Source organism: Sorghum bicolor, chromosome 2, assembly GCF_000003195.3.
Source record: "Sorghum bicolor cultivar BTx623 chromosome 2, Sorghum_bicolor_NCBIv3, whole genome shotgun sequence".
NCBI classification, from domain to species: Eukaryota; Viridiplantae; Streptophyta; class Magnoliopsida; order Poales; family Poaceae; genus Sorghum; species Sorghum bicolor.
The window spans coordinates 46,813,171-46,840,220 of NC_012871.2; the positions used below are offsets into that span (position 1 = coordinate 46,813,171).

Consider the following 27,050-nt stretch of genomic DNA (forward strand, 5'->3'; position numbering starts at 1 on the left):
AGTGCCTTGGCCAACCCTCAGTGGAGGGCTGTTATGGCTGACGAGTACAAGGCGCTCATTGATAATGGGACCTGGTGCCTTGTCCCTCGTCCTCCTAGCGCCAATGTTGTGACAGGTAAGTGGATTTTTAAACACAAATTCCACTCGGATGGTTCCCTTGCCCGCCACAAGGCAAGTTGGGTGGTTCACGGCTTCTCTCAGTGCCACGACATCAAGTCAAGCCTGCCACAATATGCGTCGTCCTCAGCCTTGTTGCTTCATGTTCCCAGCCGATCCACCAACTTGACGTGAAGAACGCCTTCTGTCACGGTCATTTGGAGGGGACTATGTATTGCCAGTAGCCTCCAGGCTTCGTCGACCCTGCTCGCCCTGATGATGTTTGTCTTCTTCTCTATATGGCCTGAAACAGGCTCCTCGTGCATGGTACCAGCGGTGCGCCACCCATCTCCGCCTACTCGGCTTCGCCATATCCATCTCCGACATTCCCTCTTTGTGCTCAAAAAGAGGGACACTACCGCCTACCTACTGTTGTACGTCAACGACATCATCCTTACGGTGACCTGGTACAGCGCATCATGGCGCGTCTCCACTCTGAGTTCGCCATGACCGACCTCAGAGATTTGCACCACTTCCTCGGCATCTCTGTCACACGTTCTCTAGAGGGCCTGTTCCTCTTCCAGCGCCAGTACGCTATGGATCTTCTTCAGCGGGCGGACATGGCCGAGTGTCACTCCACTGTGACCCCAATTGACACTCGTGCCAAGCTCCCCACTATCGACGGAGCTCCAATCGCCAATCCTTCCCAGTACCGGAGTCTTGTCAGCACTCTACATTACCTGACACTCACCCGTCCTGAGCTCGCCTACGTGATCCAGCAGGTGTGCCTCTTCATGCACTTTCCTCGCGAGCCTTATCTCACGTTGATCAAGCGCATCCTCTGCTACGTGAAGGGCACTTTGTCCATCAACCTCCACCTCAGCTCTAGGCTGGTTGACTCTCTCACCACATACTCCAACGCGGACTGGGCAGGTTGTCCAGATTCCAAGCGCTCTACATCCGGCTACTACATCTTCCTCAGCGACAATCTGGTCTCTTGGTCCTCCAAGCGCCAGACGACGGTGTCCTGTTCTAGTGCTAAGGTTGAGTACCGCGCGGTTGCTCATGTCGTAATCGAGTGTTGTTGACTTCGTCAGCTCATCCAAGAGCTTCGTGCGCCTGTTGCCTCTGCCACCGTCGTGTACTGCAACTGCAACAATGTTAGCGTTGTCTATATGACTGCTAATCATGTCCACCATCGTCGCACAAACCACATCGAGATCGACATTCACTTCGTCTGCGACAAGTTTGCCTTGGGACAGGTTTGGGTACTCCATGTCCCCTCGACACATCAGTTCGCGGACATCATGACCAAAGGCTTGCTTGTACAATTGTTCACTAACTTTAGGTCCAATCTTTGAGTCCGAGATCCTCCCGCACGACTATGGGCGGGTATTAGACATGTATTGTAGACATGTATAGTCATGTATACATTGTATCTAGACATGTTGTAATCCAAGCCCTATTGGGCTATAAATATGGAAGGTCACCCCCCCTAAGGTGTGTGGTGTTTTCCCTATATGTGTCTCTCTACAATAATGATATACAACTCTCTTACGTGTCCAAGACTCAAAGAGGAAAAAATTATATGATGCAGACAGTTGTGACTATTCAAATCATTCTCCAATTGCTGGTTTGACATATTTTACCTCTATATGCCATACTGTTTTCAGCATAAGTGAGATTTGACTTAGGTCGCGGTTCTATTTTATATTGCATCAAGTATTATGGTTGCTTTCTAAAACTTTTTTTTCAAACACACAGGTGTTGTGTATCATTATACTAAGAAGAGTCTAAGCGAGTCATACAACCCCTTAAAAGGGCATGACCAGCTTTCTAAACCTCAATAGTTTTTTTTAATCAACTTAGCACCCTAAAGCTGCAATTGTGGATCACTTCACTCTTTTTAACACTTTTTTCCTCGAACAGGAGAGTTGTGTATCATTAAACTAAAAAAGAATTACAAGGGTAAGGACCCCTACAACACACACCAAAGAACAATAGACTTTGTTAGTCGGCAACACAAAGACACATCAATGTCACCGTTAGGTTGGCTAGTATGCTTCCTGAGATGGTGCTCAAGAGATGACAGTTCGTTGTGCAGAAAGCTGGTTTTCTTGTGGCACATTTGAGAATCATAACAAAACTGCAATGAATAAGCCACTAGGAAGACCTAGTTTCGAGAGGCAAAAAATTATAAATACCTCTTTTCCGATGTCACTGATGTTTTTAATAATGCCCCGTAGTTCTTCGGATGATTTCTTTTCTTCCTCATTTAACCTGGATGACACACAAGGCAGAATCAAACATCCAATAAACAAACCTGATTGTCACCTAAAGCAAAAGTAATTAGGATGAAAAACTACCTTGTAGCATTTAAATGGGCAAAGTTTATCTCCTGCTGTAATTCCCGTAGGCTATCCTCAACTTGAGATACTTCAGCCTTCGATTTCATATAGAAAGGATTCAAATGAGAATGAGATAGAATAATAGGAAGTACCAAAAGAAAACTAAAGGTTCCAAAGCCAAATAAAATATACAGAAGAAACCGAAAGGGATGTAACACATTAGTGCTGACTGCTGGAGAATATCAAAACAAATAAAAGGCCAAATATTCAAAATCCCAATAAGAGGTATATGCCAGCATAGGATATATGGCTGTGGTTCAGGCCCACCAACCAAGCATAATCCAGAATCTCCAATAATGAATATCTTGGGAATGTAACTGACAGAGCCCGCCTAATCGATACCTGGATAAGTATGTCCAGGATTTCCTAATCAAGTTACAAAGCACTAGAGCAGGGGCAACCCAAAACAGAAGGTAGAACCTTGGCTAATAAGGGAAAAACTCCTATCTGAATGAAGACACGGACTAATATATGAACATGGGGGGGGGGGGGGGGGGTGGGTTCTGGGGCCTTAAGGGGGGCAGGAATTTTGAATTGAAATCAAAACCTAATGCCTTGGGGAAATCCCCCCTCCCAATCACACCGAGTTCGTAGTCTAGCAGCATCAAGCCAAGACCCTTATAACTAGGCATTATTGTAACCAGATCATCAACAAGGAAGGAAAAGAACACATGACATAGGGCTATTATCCTTCAGGAGGCCTGAACCTCCTCATGTCATTGCCAGCCCATCGCTTCTCTCCCTCCAGGATAATATCCCATCTTCTACCCATGCAAGTATCTTGGTATACCTTTATCTATGCATAAACTAACTAGAGCACAAGTCCAGCCAATAATTGACAGAATTGCAGATTTGTTGCCTGGCTGGAAAGCAGACCTGATCTCCCGAGCTGGGAGAAGAATACTAGTCCAATTTGTACTCACCTCAACTTTAGTCTATTTGGCAATGGTCTTGGACCCTCCAGCATGAGCTCTCAAGGCAGTAGATAAAATAAGAAAGGGATTTCTCTGGAAGGGACGCAAAGATGTGAAAGGTGGGCATTGTCTTGTGGCATGGCCCAGGGTCTGCCGACCTCCAGAGCTTGGAGGGCTTGGAATCTGTCAAGGGCTGCTCCTCGTGTCTGCTTAATGACTAAAGCATGCAGCCAACTAGACCACCTCGTGATTACTTAATTGCCTTAATGACTAAAGCATGCAGCCAACTAGACCACCTCGGGCTGCTGCAGGCCATGCGTGCTCTTGGGGGCTGCCCTGGCTGCTCCTCGTGTCTGGAGCCGACGGCTGTATTGTCAGCCCCACATGACAGAATCTATGACTTGAAAAGGCTGGGATGGGCACTTAGAATGAGATGGCAGTGGCTTCAGAAAACTGAACCCAATAAACCATGGTCGGCCTTTCCTATCCAAGTTCGTCCTTCAGTAAGAGCTCTCTTCTCCGTGGCAATCATTTCAGAAGTGGGTGATGGTGCTCGCAAATTATTCTGGAAGGATAGATGGATCAATGGACAACGACTAGCTGATCTTGCTCCACAAACTTTTGCCATTGTTAACAAGAGAAGAGCTAATAAGAGGACTGTGTTGGAAGCCCTTACTAACCATAGCTGGATTGCAGATATCCAAGGAGCTCAAACTGTTGGAATCATCACTGAATTCTTAGTGCTATGGGATGTTCTCTCAGAGGTGATTCTGCAGCCTGGAGTGGAGGATGCTCATGTATGGCGGCTCTCGACATCAGGCGAATATTCTGCAAAATCTGCATATGAGGCCTTCTTCATTGGCTCCATTACATTCAGACCTTGGGAGCGTATTTGGAAAATTTGGGCTCCTAGAAAATGCCGCTTCTTTATGTGGTTGGCAGCACGCCGAGGTCTCCCACATCCTACTCACTGCCTCCAGTGCGATCAAGAGGAATAAACTATCAATCATCTGTTAGTATCATGTGTGTTTGCATGAGAATTTTGGTTTGTTTTGCTGCAGAAAGTGGGTTTAAAGGCCCTTTCACCACAACAAGATGAACCCTCCTTTGATGAATGGTGGGCCAAGGCAGAGTCAAGATTGGATGGTTCACACAAAAAAGAACTCAATCGCTTATCATCTTTGGGGCATGTCAATTTGGAACCGTCGCAATCGATGTGTTTTTTATGGTACTCCTCCTAACTTGGCTGGAGCATTGCTGCTCGTAAGTGAGGAACAATGTTACTGGAGTCTTGCAAGGGCTCAGGGAAGCTCTTCTCCTGAGCCTAGCCAGTATTCTTTTGCGGAGGTGAGGTCGTCTTTTTTTGTCTTAGTAAAAGGCACGTGTGTTTTTCTAAGAGATTAGAAGTGTGGGTGTGTGTTGTAAGGGCACTTGCCCCTTTTTTTTCTTAATACAAAGATACGCAGCTCTCCTGCGTGTTCGAGAAAAAAAAAATTGATTGACATAAAAGAGAGATGAGATCTGGGCGCAAGCACCCTTGATCTTCTAAGTTAATTGTATATGGGAACGTGTGATGCATCATCCTTAGTTCAAATTTTCAACAAAGAAACAAATTGTGTAAGATACGGGTGAATCTGCACTTTAAATTTTTTCACTTATGTTCAAGATATAAAGCCAAGATCTGAACCAAGACAATCAAGGCCATGTGTGGCTTGATCTATTAAGAGTTGATTAATTCCATAGCCATTCTATTGAGATAGAGTTACCTTTTGAAAAGGAAAGAGTAATATACACTGGCAGTCCTCAAACTTGTCCTATGGTGCCATCTAGGTTCATAAACTTGCATATTGCACAAGTGCATCCCTAAACTCGCTAATCTATGTCATGTAGGTCCATGAACTTGCAGACTTTAGAAGCGTGTCACTCGTCTTACTAAATGGTGTCATCTAGATCCAAAGTGTTAGACATGTGAACAGCAGTGTCCACTTGCATAACTAACACAACTATAACCAATGAAGAAGTGGCTCACTTTTTATGGACTAGCTCAGAATGATCTTCATGTGGCCTATTAGAAACAGCAGGTGCTCTGGTGCAACCCCTACCGACAGAGGAGTACAATCAAGTTGGTAATAATCGATAGAGTCATACTTCCAACAACGGCCATGTTGTTGACTCCTTGGGCTGACAGTATTGTCGTTGACCTAAGAGACAGCCTGGCCCAAGGAGTGGCTAGGGCGACACAGGCGGCATGCCAAGCAAGAGGGTGGTAACGGTAATTATGAAGGATTGTTAGGCGAGTTTTGTGGATTAGGAGGTGCACCTAAAATACAAAGGGCACCTTAGTTTGGATTGTAATCATCAAAGAGAATAAACCTTCCCGTGTGGGCCATGGGTTTCCTCTTCAATGGTGGCACCGGGTTCTTCCACTACCTCCGCCGTCAACCACGACCCTCAACCAGTTCCTCGCTATCATCTGCATTCTTGCTTCCACACTCATCACTACACTCCCCTCACCGAGTAGCCCATCCATGCTGTATCAGGCCAAATTCAACCTGGGCTAACTCTTGTATTATTAGTAACCAATTATTTCATTTGGCACTAGTCTGACTCAGGTATACAGCTTTTATGTTAGCGCTGTCTTTTTTCTCTCGATACTTATAATTGTGATAGTTACGCATGTGAACACGAAGCATATCCAAAATTAGATTAAAATAAACACATAGTTGCTCATGTCTAACAATTTGAACCTGGATGCCACTATTTAGTAAGATCGGGATGCACTTACACACTCTGCAAGTTCATGGACCTAGATGACACAAATTAGGGCCCCTTTGGATCACAGGATAGGAAATATGTAGGAATAGGAAAACCTTAGGAATCTATATGCCATACCCTTCAATTCCTATGGAAATTCAAAACACAGGAAAGCTGAAAGGCCTTTGACAGTAGCACAGGTGAAACACAGGAATGAACCACAGGAACTAGATGCTTCCATTTTTTAAATCTTGAACATCTACCGGTTGTGCATTCAAAGTCACGCCTGGTGGCGAACTGGAGGACCCTCTCGCCTTTTTTTTACTCCTTGGCTTTTGTTGTTTGCCTGGAATGACCCAAGCCAGCCCACGTAAGGCTCACCAGAAGCTGCCAACCAAAAAAAAGAACGCGCACTGAGTGCAGGCACGCACTTTGTTTCCCGCCAGGAAAAAATCCATGAGGTCCGAGCTAATGTTTTGTTTCCTATGAATTATGGAATGGAGTCATAGGATTCTAATCCTATGGAAAACATCCTTTGTTTTTCATATCAACCAAAGGCTAGGAAAGGAAACATTCCTTAGGAAAGCTAATCCTACAAAAAATCCTTAAGGGGCCCTTAGCATGTTTATGGTTGCACTTGTGCAATCTGCAAGTTAATAAACCTAGATGGCACCCTACAAATTTAATTACCACCAGCATATTTTACTCAAAAAAAAGAAAAATACATTTATAAGAAAAAAAATTCACCTGAGTTTGTTGCATATGCTGAAGCTCAAATTCATGAACTTGCTCCTCTAGTTGTCTCACACGGGCATTCATTTTATTCAACACTTGTCTTCCACGAGCATGCTCTTTCTCTAGATCCATCTTCAGTTTCACAGCCTACAAAGGAACATGAATAACTAAGAGCTAACAAAGTAATGATGCAATCATATGTAGTATCTAATAGAAATAGATGCAATTTCAAACTCTCAGGAAATCTGTCACATAAATACTAAATAAGACAATTTCACATAACTGACAACACCTAATTCTAATTTGTTAAGAGTATATTTGGTAATTTAGATGTGTATCCATGGGTTGCCTTGCCTCTCAAGTCTTGTACTCTATATAAACTGTCCAAGACCTCAATGCAATACATCCATCCAATTACACAAATTCTGTTCTCCTTCATGGTATCAATCGTACAGGTTCGGTTTAGATCCTAACCCTAGCCGCCAATAGCTTCTTTCCCGCGCCCCCGGGGAGAGAACGATCTCCACCAGGGGCAGCGCCACTGTTTAGGTGCTGGATCCTATTGATCCGGCTGCCATCGTCCTCCTGGAACTTGGACTTCCCCAGCAGCTTGGTGAGAATGTCACCCAGCTGATCAGTAGTGGCGATATGCCTGGCCTTGATGCTCCCATCCTCCAAGCAATCACTGACGAAGAGGCTTATCACAAGACTTAACTCTCATAGCTCACTATACCCACGAGCCAGCACCCCCACAGTCCCAAGACCAACGGAGCCCACAACATATCAAGGCCTCAGACCTAACTCAACCCAAAAAACTACCCTAGTAGGTGAGGGCTACCCCTGCTTTATATGTTGTGCTCCCCCACCAACAAATTCCGATGTGGGGGTAAACCTAACACAATTGCCTCAAGTGATAAATGTGAACAGAATTATATGGCTAGTAGTGGTATAATGTGGCAACTATCCATGAGCTAAAGGTAAAGTTTAGAATTGAGATCATAATTTACACCGAAATGAGAAGTATAACCAGTAAACTGAATATTGAAATGTATCGGTGCTTGCACTGTAGTGCAATTTCATATTCATAAGGCCATGAACATGCATACAAATATACAATATACATCTATTATGAAAACCACATGCAATAACACCAAGGTTGTTATTTACGAGTCATAATGTGTTTAAGTAATTGCTGTAAAACATAAGAAACAATGTACACAGCAGTACTGAAAGCTACTTAAGCCATCAACACACCTCACGAATGTCATGATCCATTTTTTCCTTCATCCTCCTAGCTTCTTGTGTCTTCTCTAAAAAAGATTTAAAATTTTCTTTCTTCACAATAAATTCTTTCCTCAGTTCCTCTATAATGGCCTACAAGATAAGGAAAGATCAATTCAGTTAACAACCATTTCAACATTTCAGACCTGGTCCACCTGAATTATTAATTTAGCACACAAATTTTGCAGCATGAATGCAACATCCTCAGTGAGTAGGGAAAACTGGAGGGAATGAAACTTGAACCATGGCAATTCCATTTCAACAGGTTAGTTTGTAAATGAACAAATGATGACTTCAAACTGCCATGAAATAATCAACTGCAAATGTTTTAAACAAATTCAGAAGATCAAGGTTGTTAGCCATCACGAATTATGGTATTTATACCCTGCATTGCATATTTACAATATAGAAGCTCTAATTAGCTGACCCAAATTTCTACATAGCTTTGATCAAAGTCCACTCCATTCATTATTACAAACATCATACATGGTCATTCATCATTCAAATGTATTAAAGTGTCCTTGAATTCAACATTTGATCTAACAAAACTATGAGTATAATACAAGCAAAAAAATAGCAGTCTATTATGAATTTATATTTGGTAAAATGCTGACTGACAAGCATGAAGTTCTTCCAGCATTACTTGTACTCAACTAGGGATTGAGTAAAGTTAGGCAGTTAGATAACAAAAAATATATATCATGGTATACGTAGAACAGGACTGCTCTAAGAAAAATGAGACAGAATTGTTCCCATTAAAGTATCACTTACTATATTTTGATCAATTCGTTCTTGGCATGCAGGGATACGCTCTTTGAGTTTCTCAAGATTCTCTTCTTGTCCCCCAATCTCCTTGTCAACATCATAAACCCATGCCCAAGCCAACTTTTTCTTCAAGTTTTCAATCTCGTGTGCTATTTCTTCAATGTGTTCCATATTCTTTATCTTCTCCTGAATCTCATCTAGTTCTCTGAGCGCTGGCCTAATTGACGCTTCCAGTTCTTCAACTATAGAGTCCGCAATGTTCAGGTTGTCTCTTATTGTAGCAAGCAAGTCATTCACTTGTTGAAGAAGCGTAGCCTTGAAAAAGAACTGAAGCAAAACAGAAATAATTGAACAGCAAAAACCTAGAATGAGGCCAGTTATCAGTTATATTAGGAGAGCATACAGAATGCAGCACACTTTTAAACTCCAACTTATGACTGAAGCCTAATTGCTCAAGTTTATCTAAAATGGTACAGTATATTCTGAAATCTGGCCTATCAATAAGTTGAGTATTATCTTTTTCATGAAATAACAATCAGCAAATAATTCGGCAAGAATGAAAAATATACAATGGCCAGGCCACTGACGGGCACATGAATTTGCATTCGACAATAATAGATCACTGAAAGGCATAGATGTTCCATTGCATAGTTAAAAATTGCAGAAGAGTGGTGTGAAACTAAAAGTTTTGATTACCTTGAACTTATCCTTGTCATTTCCTGAATGTAAAAACTCTCTGCTTTTGTCTTGACTCATAATTACACAAGGGTTTTCAACTTCAATCTGAAAAGTGACACAGATGCATAATAACGCAGACAACATATATCTAGTAATCACATTAATTAAGTACTCCAGCAGAAAGGTATAAAGATGAAAACAATTAGATATCTATAGAATGAACCCATGTTGAAGTACCAACTGTTTAACCAAAAGCATCCATAAATATATACCATGCTGTCAAGAAACTAGAAGCGATTTATATTATCAACATCAAGGTGTGCAGAGCTCCTATATGCTGACTGATTTTGCCCACATACCATGTTGGATGTGTGTGTTGTTGCATAACCTCACCATGTGCCTTAAGCACTCAAGAGAGTGTGGAAATTATCAACTTAATATTAACAATCATACGATCATATTTTGCCTATTTTAAACCAGTACTCCACAGAAAACAAATAATGAAGAGGCAACCAATGAACTAAGCAAGTCAAACAGACAAGAATGTTCTGTTCTAAGCAACAAGCAACTTACGTTAAAATGTTCAATTATTTCATTTAGGTCATCCTTGCGATGCGCCACCTTCCTCCCTTTTCCAGTACAGGCAGACATTAACAGTAAACAATTAGTATAACATAAGAATTCAAGGGAAAATCTAAAAGAGCTGATAAAAAATTAAGGCTATTCTCTTAGTACAATTTAGCAATTTTACCACAATTATCAATTTGTAATCCATACTTAATGCAACTTCAAATATCAGCCCATTATTCAGGTCTAAAAGCCATTGTCATATTCAAGGCATACAGTGTTTCGTTTAATAGAATTTTAGCTGATACTATGATGGAAATGAAGGGTAACATATAAAAACTGCGCATCGTGGGAAGGCAGAATGTCTGTGATTTAAAAACATGTAGGAAGAAGCCAACAATTTAAGAGCATATGAATTTTTTGCCTACTTGGAAGTGGATCATGATGCTTGTCACAAGAAAGGTTGTGACAACTAATAAAGGAAAAATGCAACAGTCTAATATTTTAAAGGGGCATTTGCATATTGAGGGCTAATTACCAAAACGTTTGCACCACTGCCCCAACATTGATTAGAAACCAAGGGCAATAGTGCTAACATTTTGAAAACAGCCAGGCCTGTAAGTGTGCGAAAAGAAAAAGGAGTGAACTCAACAGTCAGGAGAAGCCTCTATCATAAATCAACCTTACAAGTGACTAAACAAAGGCAACGATCTAAATTAATAATCTCAAAAGGTACAATAATGTTAAAGCAAATAGCACGGTCTATTAGAATGAAAACATGACCAAAAATTGACAACTTGGTGCCAGCAACTTCACCCAAGAAACGCCAATTGCAATAGAAGAACATGACCAACAATCGAGGAGGCTAGAACAAGTACTATACCATGTTGATCCTTCAAAACTGTAGAACCAGCTGATTCAGTAATCCTGCGTTCCAATATAATAGTGTCCCCATATACTTCGGGCTTAAACGCGTCTTCTCCATGGTTATTAATGTCCACAGTAATTGCTGCATAGCTGGAGTAGTAGAGAAGATGAAAAATTAGACCAGGTTACAGCTGGCTGCAAAAAGGAGATACAATATACGGGTGAAAGGTTGTATGGTGGAGAATATGTGTGGCAGATTAAGAACCCACTATATGAATGAAAACAGTCAAGAAATTATCTTTACGCTTGTCAGATACTCCCTCCATCTCAAATTATAAGTCATTCTAAGAATCTTGAAGAGTCAAAGCATCTCAAGTTTGACCAAATTTATATGATAGGATAATACCTCATACATTAATTTCCTATTCAGGGACATAACCATGGCATTCCCCAGCTTTGTTTTGAACTCTAGTGAAAATCGGTATCTAAACAAACTATAAGATTGTTGTAAGCAGGTGGTCACTTGAGAGGATGATTGTACACATTTACACAATGATGGAGAACCTTCCTCACTTTGTTTTTCCTTTGGTCATTGAGGCTGTAAACTGGCATGTAAAGTGATTGATTATTAACTAATGCTGTAGGATATGGTAAAAGTAGTGTTTGCATCAACAAGGATGATCGGTGGTACCAGCTTATAACAACCTGTAGCCACCGAAGTTCAGTTGTGAAACATGAAAAATATTTCAGATTTTGCCAAAACAATTTTGTCAGAATAGCAGGAACCACAACAGAAAAAAGTTACATTTATGACACCAACTAAGTATCATTAGGTTCTTCATTAATTATATTTTCATAGTATATCTATTTGATGTCATAAATCTGTATTTTTTTTCTATAATTTTGGTCAAACTTGAGATGCTTTGACTCTCCAAGATTCTTGAAAATGACATATAATTTGGGATGGGGGGAGTACAATATACTGCAAATGCCTCAGCTTGAGGAGCATACTGGGAATATACTAGGTGAACGTGTGTGGCACAATATTTGCAGTTCTCCGTAATCATAACTCATATGTATCTATTAGCCCAATAGACAGACGGCAGCCAAACAGCTCAACGCAGTAACAGAACCCCAAAGATCGTTAGCCCTAAAGCTGATTTAACTTTCTTTAGAAAAATCATTGAGTAAAAATTAATTTTTCAGGGCTAAAAGAAGAAGGGGGGAAACGAGAGAAGGCGGGCGCAACCTGCAACCGTTCTTGATGAAATCCTTGAGGGAAGCGGCGCGCTGGGTGTTCTTAGCGCGGCAGCCGAAGGCGACGCAGAGGGCCGTGAGGATGGCGCTCTTTCCGCCTGCGCCGCCGCGTCGTAGGAGAAGAGAAGGGTATCATTCGTCAGGTGGCACCACGATAAATGGGAAGAGGGACGGGGGTTAGGGTTTGGGAGGCGTACTTCCGTTCTGGCCGGTGATGAAATTGACGTGCTGGTCGAGCTCGATGTGGAGGCTGGAGTGGCACATGAAGTTCTCCAGCCGGATGCGGGAGATCGTCCCCGCCGCCATCGCCGGCGACCACGCGACGCCTTCTCTCTCCTCGTCGGTAGAAGCTTGCACCCGAAAGAATGGGTAGTGGGGGATTGCGGGGTTTTGTTTGGGGGGCAGCTGGAGCGGCAGCTTTTCGCTGGGAAGAAGCCCGCCAAAACCCCCCGAAAATAGCCGCGGGCCGCTGGGAAGTTGGATTGGATGGGCTTCCGAAAACGGAAATGCCGTGGTTGGGCGGTCCTAACGCCATCTCGGACGCTGTTGGCGGGCTGCAACGCGGACCAAACAGCCCAATGTCGAGTAGTCCGGTTTAGGCCTTGTTTAGGCCCTGTTTAGTTGCCCACCCAAAATTTTTTCATCTATCCCATCGAATCTTTGCACACATACATAGAACATTAAATGTACATAAAAAAATAAACTAATTACACATTTTTATTGGAAAACGTGAGACGAATCTTTTAAGCCTAGTTACTCTATGATTAGCCTTAAGTGCTACAGTAACTCACATGTGCTAATGATAGATTAATTATGCTTTATAGATTTGTCTTGTAGTTTCTGATGAGCTATGTAATTTGTTTTTTTATTAGTTTATAAAAATCTTTCCCGACATCCTTCCGACACATCCGATGTGACACCCAAAAAAATTTCATCTCCAATCTAAACAGGGCATTAGTTCCGAACTACATCGAACGCTGTCGTCGATGGCAGCAACACGGACCAAACGGCCCAACAGCCGAGTTGCTCAGTTTAGTTTCAAGCTGCACCGAAGTGGTTATGGCTGCAATACGGACCGAACGGCCCAACAGCCGAGTAGCCCGGTTTAGTTTCAAGCTACACCGAAGTGGTTCGCCATTCCCCTACGTGCTCGCTCGCATTGCTCCCGCACTGTCGGGGCATGGTGCGTCGCGGCCATGCTACCGGATCCTACACTGCCGCGGCGCTCCACCTCGCTCGGTCGCCCTTCCGCGCTCCACCTCGCTCAAGCGACCGCTCTCCTTCATCGCTCTCCACCATGACCGCTCGCATCAACACGAGCTCGGGAGCGGCGAGATCCAGAGCGGTCCTCTCTCCGGTGGTGCCAGTAGCGGGGGTCTTCCCATGTTCTTCTCCACGATGGCCGCACCCAATCGAGGCCTCGGCGTCTCGGCGACGAAAACCAGTGATGCGGACGAGATCGAACACAGTCATCCCGCCAAGGAGGGGCGACTCAGCGAGCATAGGCGACGATGCAGGGGAAGAGAATGTTGTTGCTCTGTCGAGGCCTCTTCATATGGCGTTCAGGAAGTTGTCTATAAGTCAGAGTCGGCTGAGGAAGAGAGGTCAACCATCTTCTAGCAGAGGAACCCTAGCAACATTGGTGTGAAGAACTGAAGAAATTCCACAGGCTGCAAAGTAGTGTGAGGAAATCTCCACTAGTAAAGGGTTGCGAGTTGCATGGTATGAGTTGCGATTTTTAGTTGCATATGTGATGATGATTATGTACATTATGGTACCAGTATGTTAGGGTTTCTAATGCTTCCTTTCAAGTTCGATTGATGCATAGTTGGTGATTTTCGTAGCATTATGATAGTGTGTAGGCGTCACTATGCTCTATCAGAAATCCATTGTTAGATTGGTACATGCTAAGGTGATGAAAGGTCCTTGTTTGGTTTTGGTAACTGAGTGACAACTTAGGTGGACTAATAGTGTTTATATGAGATACACAGGAGATTAGTCCACAGGTGATGATGTGATGATGGAGGTGCTCATTGCATATGAGACATGACATGGAGTCATGTGACCAAGGTGGAGAAGATCAAGATGAGACTTGGCTCGATGGACCGGTTGCAAGAGTGAAGAGCAAGTCGAAGGCTTTGAAGCGAGGGACCGCGTGTGACGGTGAAGCTTGAGCAAGACTTGGCGCCGATGGACCGAGGCAACGGTGAAGAGCAAGTGAGGTCAAGATCGATGAACCAATATGGTCACGTGATGATATGAAGTGGATCATATCATTTGGTGATTGGTTGGTGCATGTGTTGCATCAACATTGGAGGAGATGAAATGGAATGCGCAAGGCAAAGGTATAACCTAGGGCATTTCCATTTCACCGGTCATAGGTGTGTAGAGAAGTTTATGACCAGATTTAGGATAGATGGCCGTACTATCAAGAGGGGCAAACTTGTTTGCATATCGGTCATCTAGTGCCACTTGAGCGATCTAACTTTGCATACGTGTTAGGATTGAGTGGCGTGGCAAGTTGAGAGGCTAACTCCCTTGGAAAAATGTTTGTGAAAATGCTAACACACTTTCACAAGTGTTGTGACACTTTGGTGTTGGCACATGGAAGCAAGGGAAGAAGTTGAAGATCGTTTCGTGCAGCGCGTATAGGCCGGACACGTCCGATGTGAGGTCGGACGTGTCCGAGTTGAGCGTCTCGTGTTAGCTCAATTTTACCAGACTCTCTACGTTGAGTCCGGTGTAAATCGTCCGAAGAAGACGCTGTCTCAAGTAGCTCTCTGAGTTACCTTCTTGCTTGTGTAGCTAGAAGTAGTTCCCTTGCGTGACTAATTTGGTTTGTGTAACCTAGTTAGTCACATTGCTTAGTTTGTGTAGCTAAGTAACTTGCGCTCTCTAATTTGGCATTGGTTGCCTTGTTATTGAGCATTGCTAGTGAGCTTAGGAGCTTTGTGCTTTTGCTTACTAGTTGTGTAGGAGCTCCCCGGTTTGCAAAGTACTAGTGGCATAGGTTTGTGTGACCTTGCTTCTAGAATTGGTTAGGTGAGCTCTTGCTAAGGTAGTACATTATTTGCTTCTTTAGGATCTTTTACAAGGTGCTAGATGTTGACGGTCCTTAAGTATCAAATTTAATTATCAAATAAACAAAGAAAAGAATCCAAATGAAATCAACATCTAGACTTAGAGTTTTATCTGACAGAATTCCACGAGTTTTGGTGTTTGTCTATTTCTGCAGAGGGTTATCAGGAAATAAGGAAGAAAGACCCACATGTCAGGATTACATAGAGATATCAACGCACCGCGCAATTTTCTACCATCTAGAAGACTCCAGAAGCCACGGGAAGGAAGCGGAGGCCGAAAGGGGCCAGGCCCAGGGCGCCCGCCCCCTGTTGGATCCTGTTCAGGACTCTCTTCGCTCGGGATGTTCCACCGACCTATTGGATCAAGGAAAACATAGTACCACCTCGCCTACCGACCCAAAAATGCATAGAGGAGGAGGACTATATAAGGAGACCCCCCTGGCCCCTGGAGAAGACAAGAAATTATCATAGAGATTGAGGGGTGCCCTCGAAGGAAAACCTCTTCTCTAAATAATATTTCTTTTTAGGCTTAGCAACCAATGTAAAGTAGAAATAGATCTTCTAGTTTCTACTAGATTGAGAGAGATAGAGTGGAGGTGTAGATCGGAGGAAGGCCGGCCTGTCGGTGTCTACTCCGAGTTGTACCTGCGGGATCAAGTCTCCTAACCCGAGGCTTGCTTCTAAGATTCTTCAGTAATTCGACTTCTAATGCTAGTAAGTTCTTGTTTTATTGTTCTTTGGTTTATGAGTTTACTTTAATCCTCTTCCGGTTGAGTATTAGAGTAATCATTGCTGGCGTAAATGTGGTGTTTAGGCTAGGGTACTCATAGATATCCCCTGACTAGCTGGACCGTGGTAGTAGCGAGGAACGTGACATTTCCAAGTTACCTTTGTATCCCATATCTCGTTAGCAGGACGGGTAGGTTTATAGGTGCGGGTCGAACATCCTTTGTGTTGTCTAGATTCTGTGAGCCTCCCCAATAGAACAGTAGATCATCCTTACCAAGGTTAGAACGAGACTACGGTTGCAGTCTTATCTATACATCACTCACATCGAGAAACATTCTTTGTAGCCTAAAGGGGTAGTAGCAATAGTTTTGGTTAGTCAGATGCACCCTTTCTCCCAGTGGTAAAAATATAAATACGATAACTCTGGATAACCTCCCGGGTGAAATGCTCACCGATATCCGTGCGCTTGCGGATCATTTCCTTATTGCGTTACCAAATATCAACAAGCATTTCTGGCACCGTTGCCGGGGAGAAAGACGGTTTGCTGAGATAACTTTGAGTCTTGCTATTATCTTGTATTATACTTTTATACTTTTATTCTTTTATCTTTTTATTTTTATCTTTATGGATAACTCAAATTCCATACCTATTATTAAATTCTTTGCACCTTCGGAGACCAGCCATAGACCATGGGAGTCAACACGTCCTGCCCCTAATTATGATCTGTGTCCGGAGTTGATTGCAATAGGTCAAAACCAACCCTTTTCTATAGCCGAGGTCCTATCTTTTAATCAAGAAGATAATACACTTTTAGCTACACCTAGGGAATCTGTTAATCTTTCTATAAATTCTGGTTTAGACCTAGCCCTACAAGACCATGTTTTTCAACGATATTTTTACATTGGTCTTAATCATATAACCTTTGGTCAAGTCCTTCTTTCTTTATCTATTAGTAAAGGAAGGTATGTCTTCATTCGTGGACATCCTTCTTGTACTAGTCTTCATAGAAAAATCTTAGAGATAGAGAAGGAATCATCTCCCGGACGAGGAAAGAAAGTTTCAATAGCCAATTTCCAAATATTTCAATCCCATGATTCGGCTATCCAACCCATCCTTGAGCTTAATAATTTCTACTGTGCTCTTTCTCTTGAACCTCCCGATAATCCTATGAATCTCTCTAGACATCCCATGCATAAGAGTCACCAAGACCACAAGGAGGATCGAGAAGAGCAACATCAATGGCTAGAGGGCATTAAAAATCCATGTGCTATCACCATTGAATGGATAGATAAAACAAATTTGAGAGACAATCCTAGAGGAATTTTAAGCATTCATGAAGAATCATCCTTGGAGTTTGAGAATGAGAGAAACAACAGTGAGCATGGAAGTTTTTTCATAAATACCTTACCAAGTCCTTGCTCATATAAAACATCTCTCCAATCAATTAGTCTCTCCATCCTTACCACATTTAAGATCTCCAACCCCCTCTTCCTTTCTATTTATAAAAACTTTAAAAGGGCGGTTGTCGATGCATATGTCTATAATAAATATTGCAGATCTCGTTGAGTTGATCTTGATATAGGTAGGTGTTGGAGGGGAAACCACTTCACCAACATAACTTGATGGTTTCCCAAGGATAAGCTTAGCATCCTTAAACAAGCACTTATCAGATTGTAACATGAACTTTTAATTATTTGCAACATTGCCTTGTGTATTGAGCATATTGAGATAATTGTAGAAATATTCCTTCGGGTATTCTTGTCACTAACCCTTTCAGGTTTGGAGCAAGAAGATCGGATGAATGACAAGTACAAGGTATGTCCAACCAACCATCATACAACATTGAATTAAATTCATCCAAACTTGAATTTCGCAAAATTCAAGCTTGGGGGAGTATTTTACATAAAAACATCCTTTGCCATGTTGCTATGTTGGTTGTCCCTATCTTTGAGAGATGCTCAATTTGTTAAATACTAATTACACTACTTCATCTCCACTTAAGTAGATCTCTATAAATGCTCTCATGCTACCTTTATTTGCTTTAGTATATGTCTAGGTTTGGAATAGTTTCATTTATCTCTTAATTAAGCATGGTGCTTAGTTTAGTAATGATGATCTTACTTCCAAGGGATTTTAAATTAAGCATGGTGCTTAGGTTAAAATGCCCTTCTAAATCAAATTAGACATGGTGTCTAGGTTGATTTTTGAGCCGATAGTATGCTATAGTAGATATGGGATATTTTATTGGACTAACCCTTGCAGGAAAACTTTGAACCTGGGAAATCCTGAGATACAAACTCACATTGGAGATAAAGGAGACACATGAAATTTAATGACTTGCACAAGGAAGACATAGCTCATTCATCATAAAGAGATGATCCATGGAGGGTGCCACAAACACGATGCACAACCGCTAAGAAAGGAAAGCTTCCACAAGGTGATACTGTACCGTCACTCTTCAAGTAAGGTAACATTTTAAGGTACTTGACTATCACTTTTATAAGTTTCTCCTTGGTTCTAGCGTTCACATAAAATAAAGAGACAAACATGTATGATTTGTTGCTCCAAATTAATCAACCCAATTAATTCAACATGTTTAGTCCTTTAATCTTTGTTCTTAGTACTACCTTCGTGATCCCACGCTCCTAAACATATAAGCTAATATGTTGCACATTCAATCTTTGGAAGATATAAACAAAACATAAATATAGATAGATTATCTTTCCATTAGGTTGAGCCATCTGATCTAACAAATGTTTTAAATGCTACACTCATGATCCATCAACTTTGTCTTGCTCACTATGCTTAAGGTTAGAGAAGAACAAATACACTTTTGGTTCTGTTGGTGTTTTCCACCAACAGGGCCCATGCACTTGATCTCTGCCTTGTCTCTATGAACATGTACACTTCAAGCAAAACATGGAGGAGTTTTACAACTCCCAGACTCCACCAAGTGAAGGACCTGGATCTATGAGCACAAACACACTGAGCAGGATATTGCCAACACCGCACTTCGAACTGCTGGGCAATCGAAGAACATGGGTGACACTGTATCAAGAGGTGCAGACGTCAAGGTCCACACCTAATCAAATGATGCACCTAAAGGATGAAGATGGTGGAAAGTCTTGTCTAGGAGACTTAAAACATTGGATCCTTGTCAGAAGAGGTCAACATCGTCGACTCAAGTCACCTTTCTTGATCAAGAAGGACGACCCTGGTGTTCCAAGCATCGAGTGCGCAATCAATGGATACTCTTTTCAGAAGACACTCTACGACACCGGATCTGACGACAACATAATGGCCGCAGTCACTTATCAGCTCCTGCATGGAACCATGCCCCTACAACCAATATATTCAGCTCCAGATGAAGGTCATTGGCATGGGAGAAGACAAGTATGATCCACCCACCATCCTTGGAAGACCGTTCCTCAACACTATCAAAGCAATCATCTACATTGGAATCGGAGAAGTCCACATGTACTTCCCCTCTGAGAAGGTACGCAACTATTTTACTGACCATAACTATATAGTTGAAGACTCTAAGTAGGTCAGGACAAGAAGAAGACAACGCAACCGCAACCAGAGGAGGCAAATCATCAAGGACGGATGGGTAGACTACGAAGGAGAAGTAATAAGGACTGAAGACATACAGCTTGAACAGAACTGTCCTGAGGAGACCGTAGCACCGAGTCAGGTGTGGAGAGAGAAGATAGTTATACACGAAGAGAGGCGCCGTCGGAATCACCGACTACGCCACCTAGCGAATCCCAGGACGACTGAGAAAACGGAGAGTCCCGTTCGGAGGACTTAAAAACACCGAACGCCTTGCCAAGAGGTAAACTTGGTAGTTATCCTTTTCCTTTCAATTATTCAATTATAGTTTGCTTAGTTAATCAGGTTCATGCTATCTTGAAAAGAAAATAAAAATGTTAAAAAAAATAGTAAGCCCCATGTGAGTATGCTCATGGCATAAAACCCATAAGTATATTCACTGTGGTGGCATAAAAATAAAATAAATAAGTTTTCATCTTACAATAAAAATATAAAAATAATAAGTGCATGATCCTGCTAAATAAGTAACATTTATTGAGGAGGCTCAACATGATAAAGGCTAGATATTTATGCTAACACTTAACCAGTTCCACAATGCTTTGTTGTCTATTTGAGCTCCACAGAATTCAAGGATCAAAGAAGACTAGCAGACGGAGGGCATCCTAACCGATGTTAGGGTGCTGCCGACTTTCAAATACACCTCCATCACCTGCTAGCTACATCAGAAGAAATTACGTCAAAATCCAGCTTGGGGGAGAGCACCCCCATTTATCCAGCTAAGTATTTCTACTCGCGTTTATACTTTACTCAAATAATAAAAGATGCATAATCATGAAAACCCAAATAAAGATTTTGTGCTTTTATATATATATCTTTGCTTAGTTTGCTAAATAAATAAATAAATAAAGTTTGCTATGAACCCTCATGATAAACTCTCACATGGAAATGAGGAATAGTTGCTCTGCTATGACTAGTTCTTAAAATTGAAATCTCTCTCAAGTTTAGACATGACTGTATGAAGTAAGATTTGCTCTAAACCTGAACTTGTGGGAAGAGTACTTGATCTAAAGTCTAAGTTGTTAATGGATATGATATGGAAAGGTTGAGCTACTGTTTATCTATTCCTAGAGATGCTAGAATTCTAGAGAATTTTATCTTTGAAAAAATCTTTAAAATAACACATTATGAGTTCCTATATGATGAGAGTTTAAATTCCTACCATAGCCATATATACATGTTTGCTAGACTTTGAACCACATATTTACTTTTTACTGCTTATGAGCATTGAGTGTGGTCAAGCTGTGTAGACCCTTAGGAGCTTGTCATGCGGTTAAAATCAAGATTCACTTGCACGTTCACTCATACATGCTACTTCTACTCCGGAAGTACCATCCACATATATCCACTCATTTCCATCTCCAGTTTCACCCAAAATTATTCTACTCTAATCCGGGAGAGATTAGCCAAAAACATTTTTCTATCCCTGTTATTCCCTATGAAATAAATGCTCCAGATATTGTGGTTACTACCACTTGCTACATTATTTCAGGAGATGAGTGCTCTAAAAAAATGAGGAAATAAAAAGGGGCAAGTGCCCAGAACCTCGAAGAAAAGAAAAAGTGAGACGAGAGGTAAAAATGGACAAGTGTCCGACAGTAGAATTAGGGGTACAAGATACCCACCTGAGAGGAAAGAAAAAGAAAATATAGAGCATCTCATTCTCCCCAAAAAAGCTTTAAAGTGCAAGAAAGGTATGTATCCCCTCAAAAGAGCAAAAGTAGAATTAGACTTTCACCATTATTATCATCATCATCACCATACACCATTCATTCGCCACACATGCACATCTTGATTTGACTTATTGACTTGTTTCTCTTGATCCATGGTTTGACTATGCAATAAATGTCTTGTAAGTATGTATTAGCTGTCTCCCACCTATGAGCTCCAGATATCAGAACCTTATTAGAGTAGGGTGAGAGAGAAGGCAATATCACTATGCCTCATACCAAAAATACCACATACTTTGAGAGAAGGCATATACCATTACTGCCTTGGTAAGGATCCAGAAATACCACAAAAGAGAGATTTGAGAGAATCATATAAGAAATCTCTGAATTTTATTTGAAAATCTGCAAAAACTCCAGAGCTATAGCTGATCAAGAATAAGAGACATGGCGCTTGACTTGATCGTTCTATCTTTTAACTGCTCAAGATAGAAGTGACGGTTACAAGCCCCATAGTGAAAGGTAAAATGAGTAAGCTTTAAGTCTTAATAGTTTATTCTAACTCAGAGATGAGATCTTGCTTGAATGCGTGTGTACTTTTAAGGCATGAAACCACTGCAGAAACTCTTGAGTTCATCCTTGCTCAGGGACGAGCAAGAGATAAGCTTGGGGGAGTTTGTTGACGGTCCTTAAGTATCAAATTTAATTATCAAATAAACAAAGAAAAGGATCCAAATGAAATCAACATCTAGACTTAGGGTTTTATCTGACAGAATTCCACGAGTTTTGGTGTTTGTCTATTTTTGTAGGGGGTTATCAGGAAATAAGAAAGAAAGGCCCACATGTTAGGATTACATAGAGATATCAACGCACCGTGCAATTTTCTACCATCTAGAAGACTCCAGAAGCCACGGGAAGGAAGCGGAGGCCGAAAGGGGCCAGGCCCAGGGCGCCCGCCCCCTGTTGGATCCTGTTCAGGACTCTCTTCGCTCGGGATGTTCCACCGACCTATTGGATCAAGGAAAACATAGTACCACCTCGCCTACCGACCCAAAAATGCATAGAGGAGGAGGACTATATAAGGAGACCCCCTGGCCCCTGGAGAAGACAAGAAATTATCATAGAGATTGAGGGGTGCCCTCGAAGGAAAACCTCTTCTCTAAATAATATTTCTTTTTAGGCTTAGCAACCAATGTAAAGTAGAAATAGATCTTCTAGTTTCTACTAGATTGAGAGAGATAGAGTGGAGGTGTAGATCGGAGGAAGGCCGGCCTGTCGGTGTCTACTCCGAGTTGTACCTGCGGGATCAAGTCTCCTAACCCGAGGCTTGCTTCTAAGATTCTTCAGTAATTCGACTTCTAATGCTAGTAAGTTCTTGTTTTATTGTTCTTTGGTTTATGAGTTTACTTTAATCCTCTTCCGGTTGAGTATTAGAGTAATCATTGCTGGCGTAAATGTGGTGTTTAGGCTAGGGTACTCATAGATATCCCCTGACTAGCTGGACCGTGGTAGTAGCGAGGAACGTGACATTTCCAAGTTACCTTTGTATCCCATATCTCGTTAGCAGGACGGGTAGGTTTATAGGTGCGGGTCGAACATCCTTTGTGTTGTCTAGATTCCGTGAGCCTCCCCAATAGAACAGTAGATCATCCTTACCAAGGTTAGAACGAGACTACGGTTGCAGTCTTCTCTATACATCACTCACATCGAGAAACATTCTTTGTAGCCTAAAGGGGTAGTAGCAATAGTTTTGGTTAGTCAGATGCACCCTTTCTCCCAGTGGTAAAAATATAAATACGATAACTCTAGATAACCTCCCGGGTGAAATGCTCACCGATATCCGTGCGCTTGCGGATCATTTCCTTATTGCGTTACCAAATATCAACACTAGAGAACTTAGATAGAGGGGTGTAGTCTTGGCTAGACTGATAGTTTTATTTCCGCACTTATTTCGGTTAGCCGGTGCGATAAGTTTTAGAAAGGACTATTCACCCCCCCTCTAGTCCGCCATCTCGACCCTTCAAGTGGTATCAGAGCTAGGTCTCTCATTTGTGGTCTTCACCAACCCGAGAGGATGGCAGCTTATGGGCTAGATGTTGAGTGTCCACACATTTTTGATGGCACACACTTTGACGGTGGAGAAATTAGATGCAATGCAATTTTAAGTTTATTTCTCCTAAAATGTGGTGGATTGTAGATGTGGGCTTTTCTTGTGCAATTGATAAAAAGGTTGCAACTCAAGCGCCAAAGAAATGCCTACATCTTGATTGCCAAGATACTAACATCTTCTACTCATCTATGAAAGATAATATATTTGGTGAGATCATAGATATGAAGTCCGCCCATGAGATTTGGGTATTTCTCAATGAGAAATATGGGGCAATATCCAAAGAAGATGATGTTCCAAAGGTGGACGCTAATGAGGATGTTGAGCATGACCACAACATAGTGGTTGTGGAGGATTGCTCCACCTCATGGTCAAGTGAAGAAGATGATGATCATTCTACAAGATCACTTGACAAGGATGATGATGATGCCACAAGTGATGCAAATGATGATGCTACCTCATGCACACTTGATGATGAAGATGATGGCTATGAGAGTGATGCTTCCACAAGCTCATCTACTACATCACCACATTGCTTCATGTCACATGGTGACACTAAGGTATCTATTGGTGATGTGATTATTGATTGTGATGGTCCAAATTTTGAGCTTGTATGCAAACTCTCAAAAGCTTTAAGAAATGAGTTGGAAAAAACAAGTAAATTGGAAAACTAAAACTCATTTCTAAAGACCACATGTGAACAACAAAAGCATCTACTTTATGTTACTACTTGTTCACATGAGGAGCTAAAATTGGCCCATGAGGAACTTTGTGTTACTCATGACAACTTGGTAAAAAATCATGCTTTTCTCACTAAGAAGCTTTCTAATGAAGAAATTAAAACTAGTGAGAGTTCATCACTTGGGTTAAATGATCAATCACATATTGTTACTAACCCTTGTGATGTAGGCAAGAAGCATGTATCCACCTCTTTGTGATGATCTTCTAACTATGCCATGTTCTTCACAATTAGATGCTTGTTCTACTTCTATGTGTTGTGAGACTAACCTTTTGAAGGAGAACAATGAGCTCAAAAATGAAGTGAAGAATTTGAGCAACAAGTTAGAGAGGTGTTACAACTCAAAAGTCACCTTTGAGCATATATTGCAGACTCAAAGAAATTATGGTGACAAATGTGGCCTTGGCTTCAAGAAGAAGATGACTAAGGACAAAAGAAAGCAAGAGAGAGAAAAGCTCTCTCATTTCATGTGCTATCGGTGCCATGAAGTGGGTCATCTTGCAAATGGTTGCCCAAACAAAGAGAAGCTCAAGAAGATGAAAGAAGAAGAGAGGCTAAAGCATGTCAAGTGCTTCAAGTGCCGCACTTGGGGTCATCTCACCTCAATGTGCCCAACCAAGCAATTGGTGAAGCAACAAGTAAAGCCTCAACCAAAGCCACAAGTTGAGCAATAAAAGAAGCCCCCAAGCTCAAGTCAAGATCTACCATGAAGATGGTGGTGACATGTGGATGATGAGGAAGAAGACAAGAAGGGAAGGTAGACAATCAAGATCATCAAAAGACCTCTCCCACATCAAATGCTTTGAGTGCAAGAATGATGGACACTTTGCCTCGAAGTGTCCTACCAAGCTTGAGAAGAAGGCTCAAGTAACTCTCAAGAGGCAAGACAATGAGAAGCAACACATGAGCAAGGAAGAAAAGACTCAATTCAAAAGAAGTTGCTACTTATGCCGGGAAAGGGGACACATGTCTCATTCATGTCTCCTAGGAAATAATTCTAAGCCTATTTCAATTGATGATTACTATGCTTAGAAAGGATAGTAATGGTACCTCTATGGTTGTTATTGCAAAACATCCCGCTATTCATACTAAGGCTATGGCTAAGTATGTTGCACCTAACTTGAGAGGACCCAAACTAGTTTGGGTACCATCAAAAAGTGGATGAATGTGTGTAGGTACCATCGGCATTGGAGGCTTGATTCAATGGATCTTATATTATTCATCATATGATTGAGTCAAGTATTGAAGCTTAGTGCTTATCTCATCCCAATGCCAAGTCAAATAAGTGGAGTCCAAGTGCTATAACATACAAGTGCAAATATTCAAGTTGTGGTGATTTATTGGATTATTTGATGGCTTGCAAATACATGAGTTGAAGCTTGCAATTTGGATGATCATGAGCTAACAAAGGTATATCTTTGTTGGTCACATTCATTTGGGTGCATATGAGTTGGTTGAATTGGATATATATGCAATGTTGCTTGCTATAAGATGATTGAATGGATAAAATGATTAGTAATCAAGTTTGGATTGATTTGAGTTGAATAAGTTCATGAGATGACTTTTAGTAAGTGGATTGAATTGATATATGTCTTGTGAATGCATTCAATCAAGTTGATTTCAAGTTTGATTCAAATTGAACAAGCATAGCTCAATTGCTTGAAATCTGTCTAAATACTGAAAATCTGAGCTAGCAGTGATCAACTATAAGTTTGAGTGACCAAATCTTATTGGAATGGCTTGAAATTTGGTATGCATGCTGTACATTTATCATAGAAGATGCTGTAGAAATTCATGAGAATTGGATAAGGAATACTCTAGTTTTGGAGTAGATCTTATCAGCTATAGTGCAACAGTTTTCAGCATATACAGTGGTGGAAGAATTGAAATCTGGTAGCAATCTAGAAGTCAATAAAAGCTCAAATTTTTACAGATGCTAGATATCTTAGTAAAGCACATATCCACCAAATTTCATAGTATTTAGATCTGTACATTGTGAGATATGGATATTTCCTTAAAAGGTACAGAATCTGCCAGAAAAGTGACAATTATTGGATTGATCTAGAGTCACTTTGATTGAAAGGTCCTCAAGTTAGAACCATGATTACAAGTATTTGAGGCACCTAACTTTGGTTTTGAATTGATCTAAAATCATAACAAATATTAAGTACAAGGCTATTTGATTGTGGAATGTACTTGGTGTACACATTTTAGTACTCAAATTGAAGATCAAGATCAAACTCAAGATGAAAATGAAGTTTAAGTTCTAGTGAGTATTGATGACAAATGGGTAGAAAGAAAAGGACTTAAACAAGTAGAAAGAAAAGAACTTAAACAAGTAGAAAGAAAATGACTTAAAGAAGGATTCATGATTACTCATCACATTAAGTCCTTCACTTGAATCAATCAATCAAAGCAATTCAAGTGAGTATCAAGAATAGTTCTTTAGAGAGAGGTCACTTCTCCCTATGTGAGGGGCATGCCGTCCGAGGAGTGGGTAAACCAAGTGTGGTGCTTGGAAGGCTAACATGGAAGTGGTGATCCGAAGGACATTTGAGATGCTTAATTGAAGCAATCAAAAGGATTGATCAAGAGAGCAAGCAACACCCAAAAGAGAGCTAGTCATGCTATTTCAAGTTGTATTCTTATTAGTTCTCTCATGCAAGCAATGATCAAAAGAAGAAGCAAGCCAACCACAACAAAAGATAGTGCACTTGATTATAAGTGGTTCTCAAATTCATGTGGGTGAAGATTTGATCTATCAATTGGTATCTATGATTGGTCTTCACCAAGCTTA

General features: G+C 41.4%; 1 protein-coding gene across 1 annotated transcript in view; it reads right to left on the reverse strand.

Annotated features, from left to right (window-relative positions):
- Window positions 1-12,724, reverse strand: part of LOC8062043 (structural maintenance of chromosomes protein 6B) — a 35,867-nt gene extending 23,143 nt beyond the window's left edge. The window contains exons 1-10 of the mRNA XM_002462064.2: window positions 12,520-12,724; window positions 12,315-12,420; window positions 11,082-11,215; window positions 10,205-10,260; window positions 9,650-9,736; window positions 8,960-9,280; window positions 8,162-8,281; window positions 6,920-7,054; window positions 2,463-2,539; window positions 2,301-2,376 (exon numbers count right to left, since the gene is read on the reverse strand). Of these exons, the coding sequence (XP_002462109.1) occupies window positions 2,301-2,376; window positions 2,463-2,539; window positions 6,920-7,054; window positions 8,162-8,281; window positions 8,960-9,280; window positions 9,650-9,736; window positions 10,205-10,260; window positions 11,082-11,215; window positions 12,315-12,420; window positions 12,520-12,628 (1,221 nt within the window). The 5' untranslated portion in view covers window positions 12,629-12,724. The remainder of the gene's footprint in view (window positions 1-2,300; window positions 2,377-2,462; window positions 2,540-6,919; window positions 7,055-8,161; window positions 8,282-8,959; window positions 9,281-9,649; window positions 9,737-10,204; window positions 10,261-11,081; window positions 11,216-12,314; window positions 12,421-12,519) is intronic.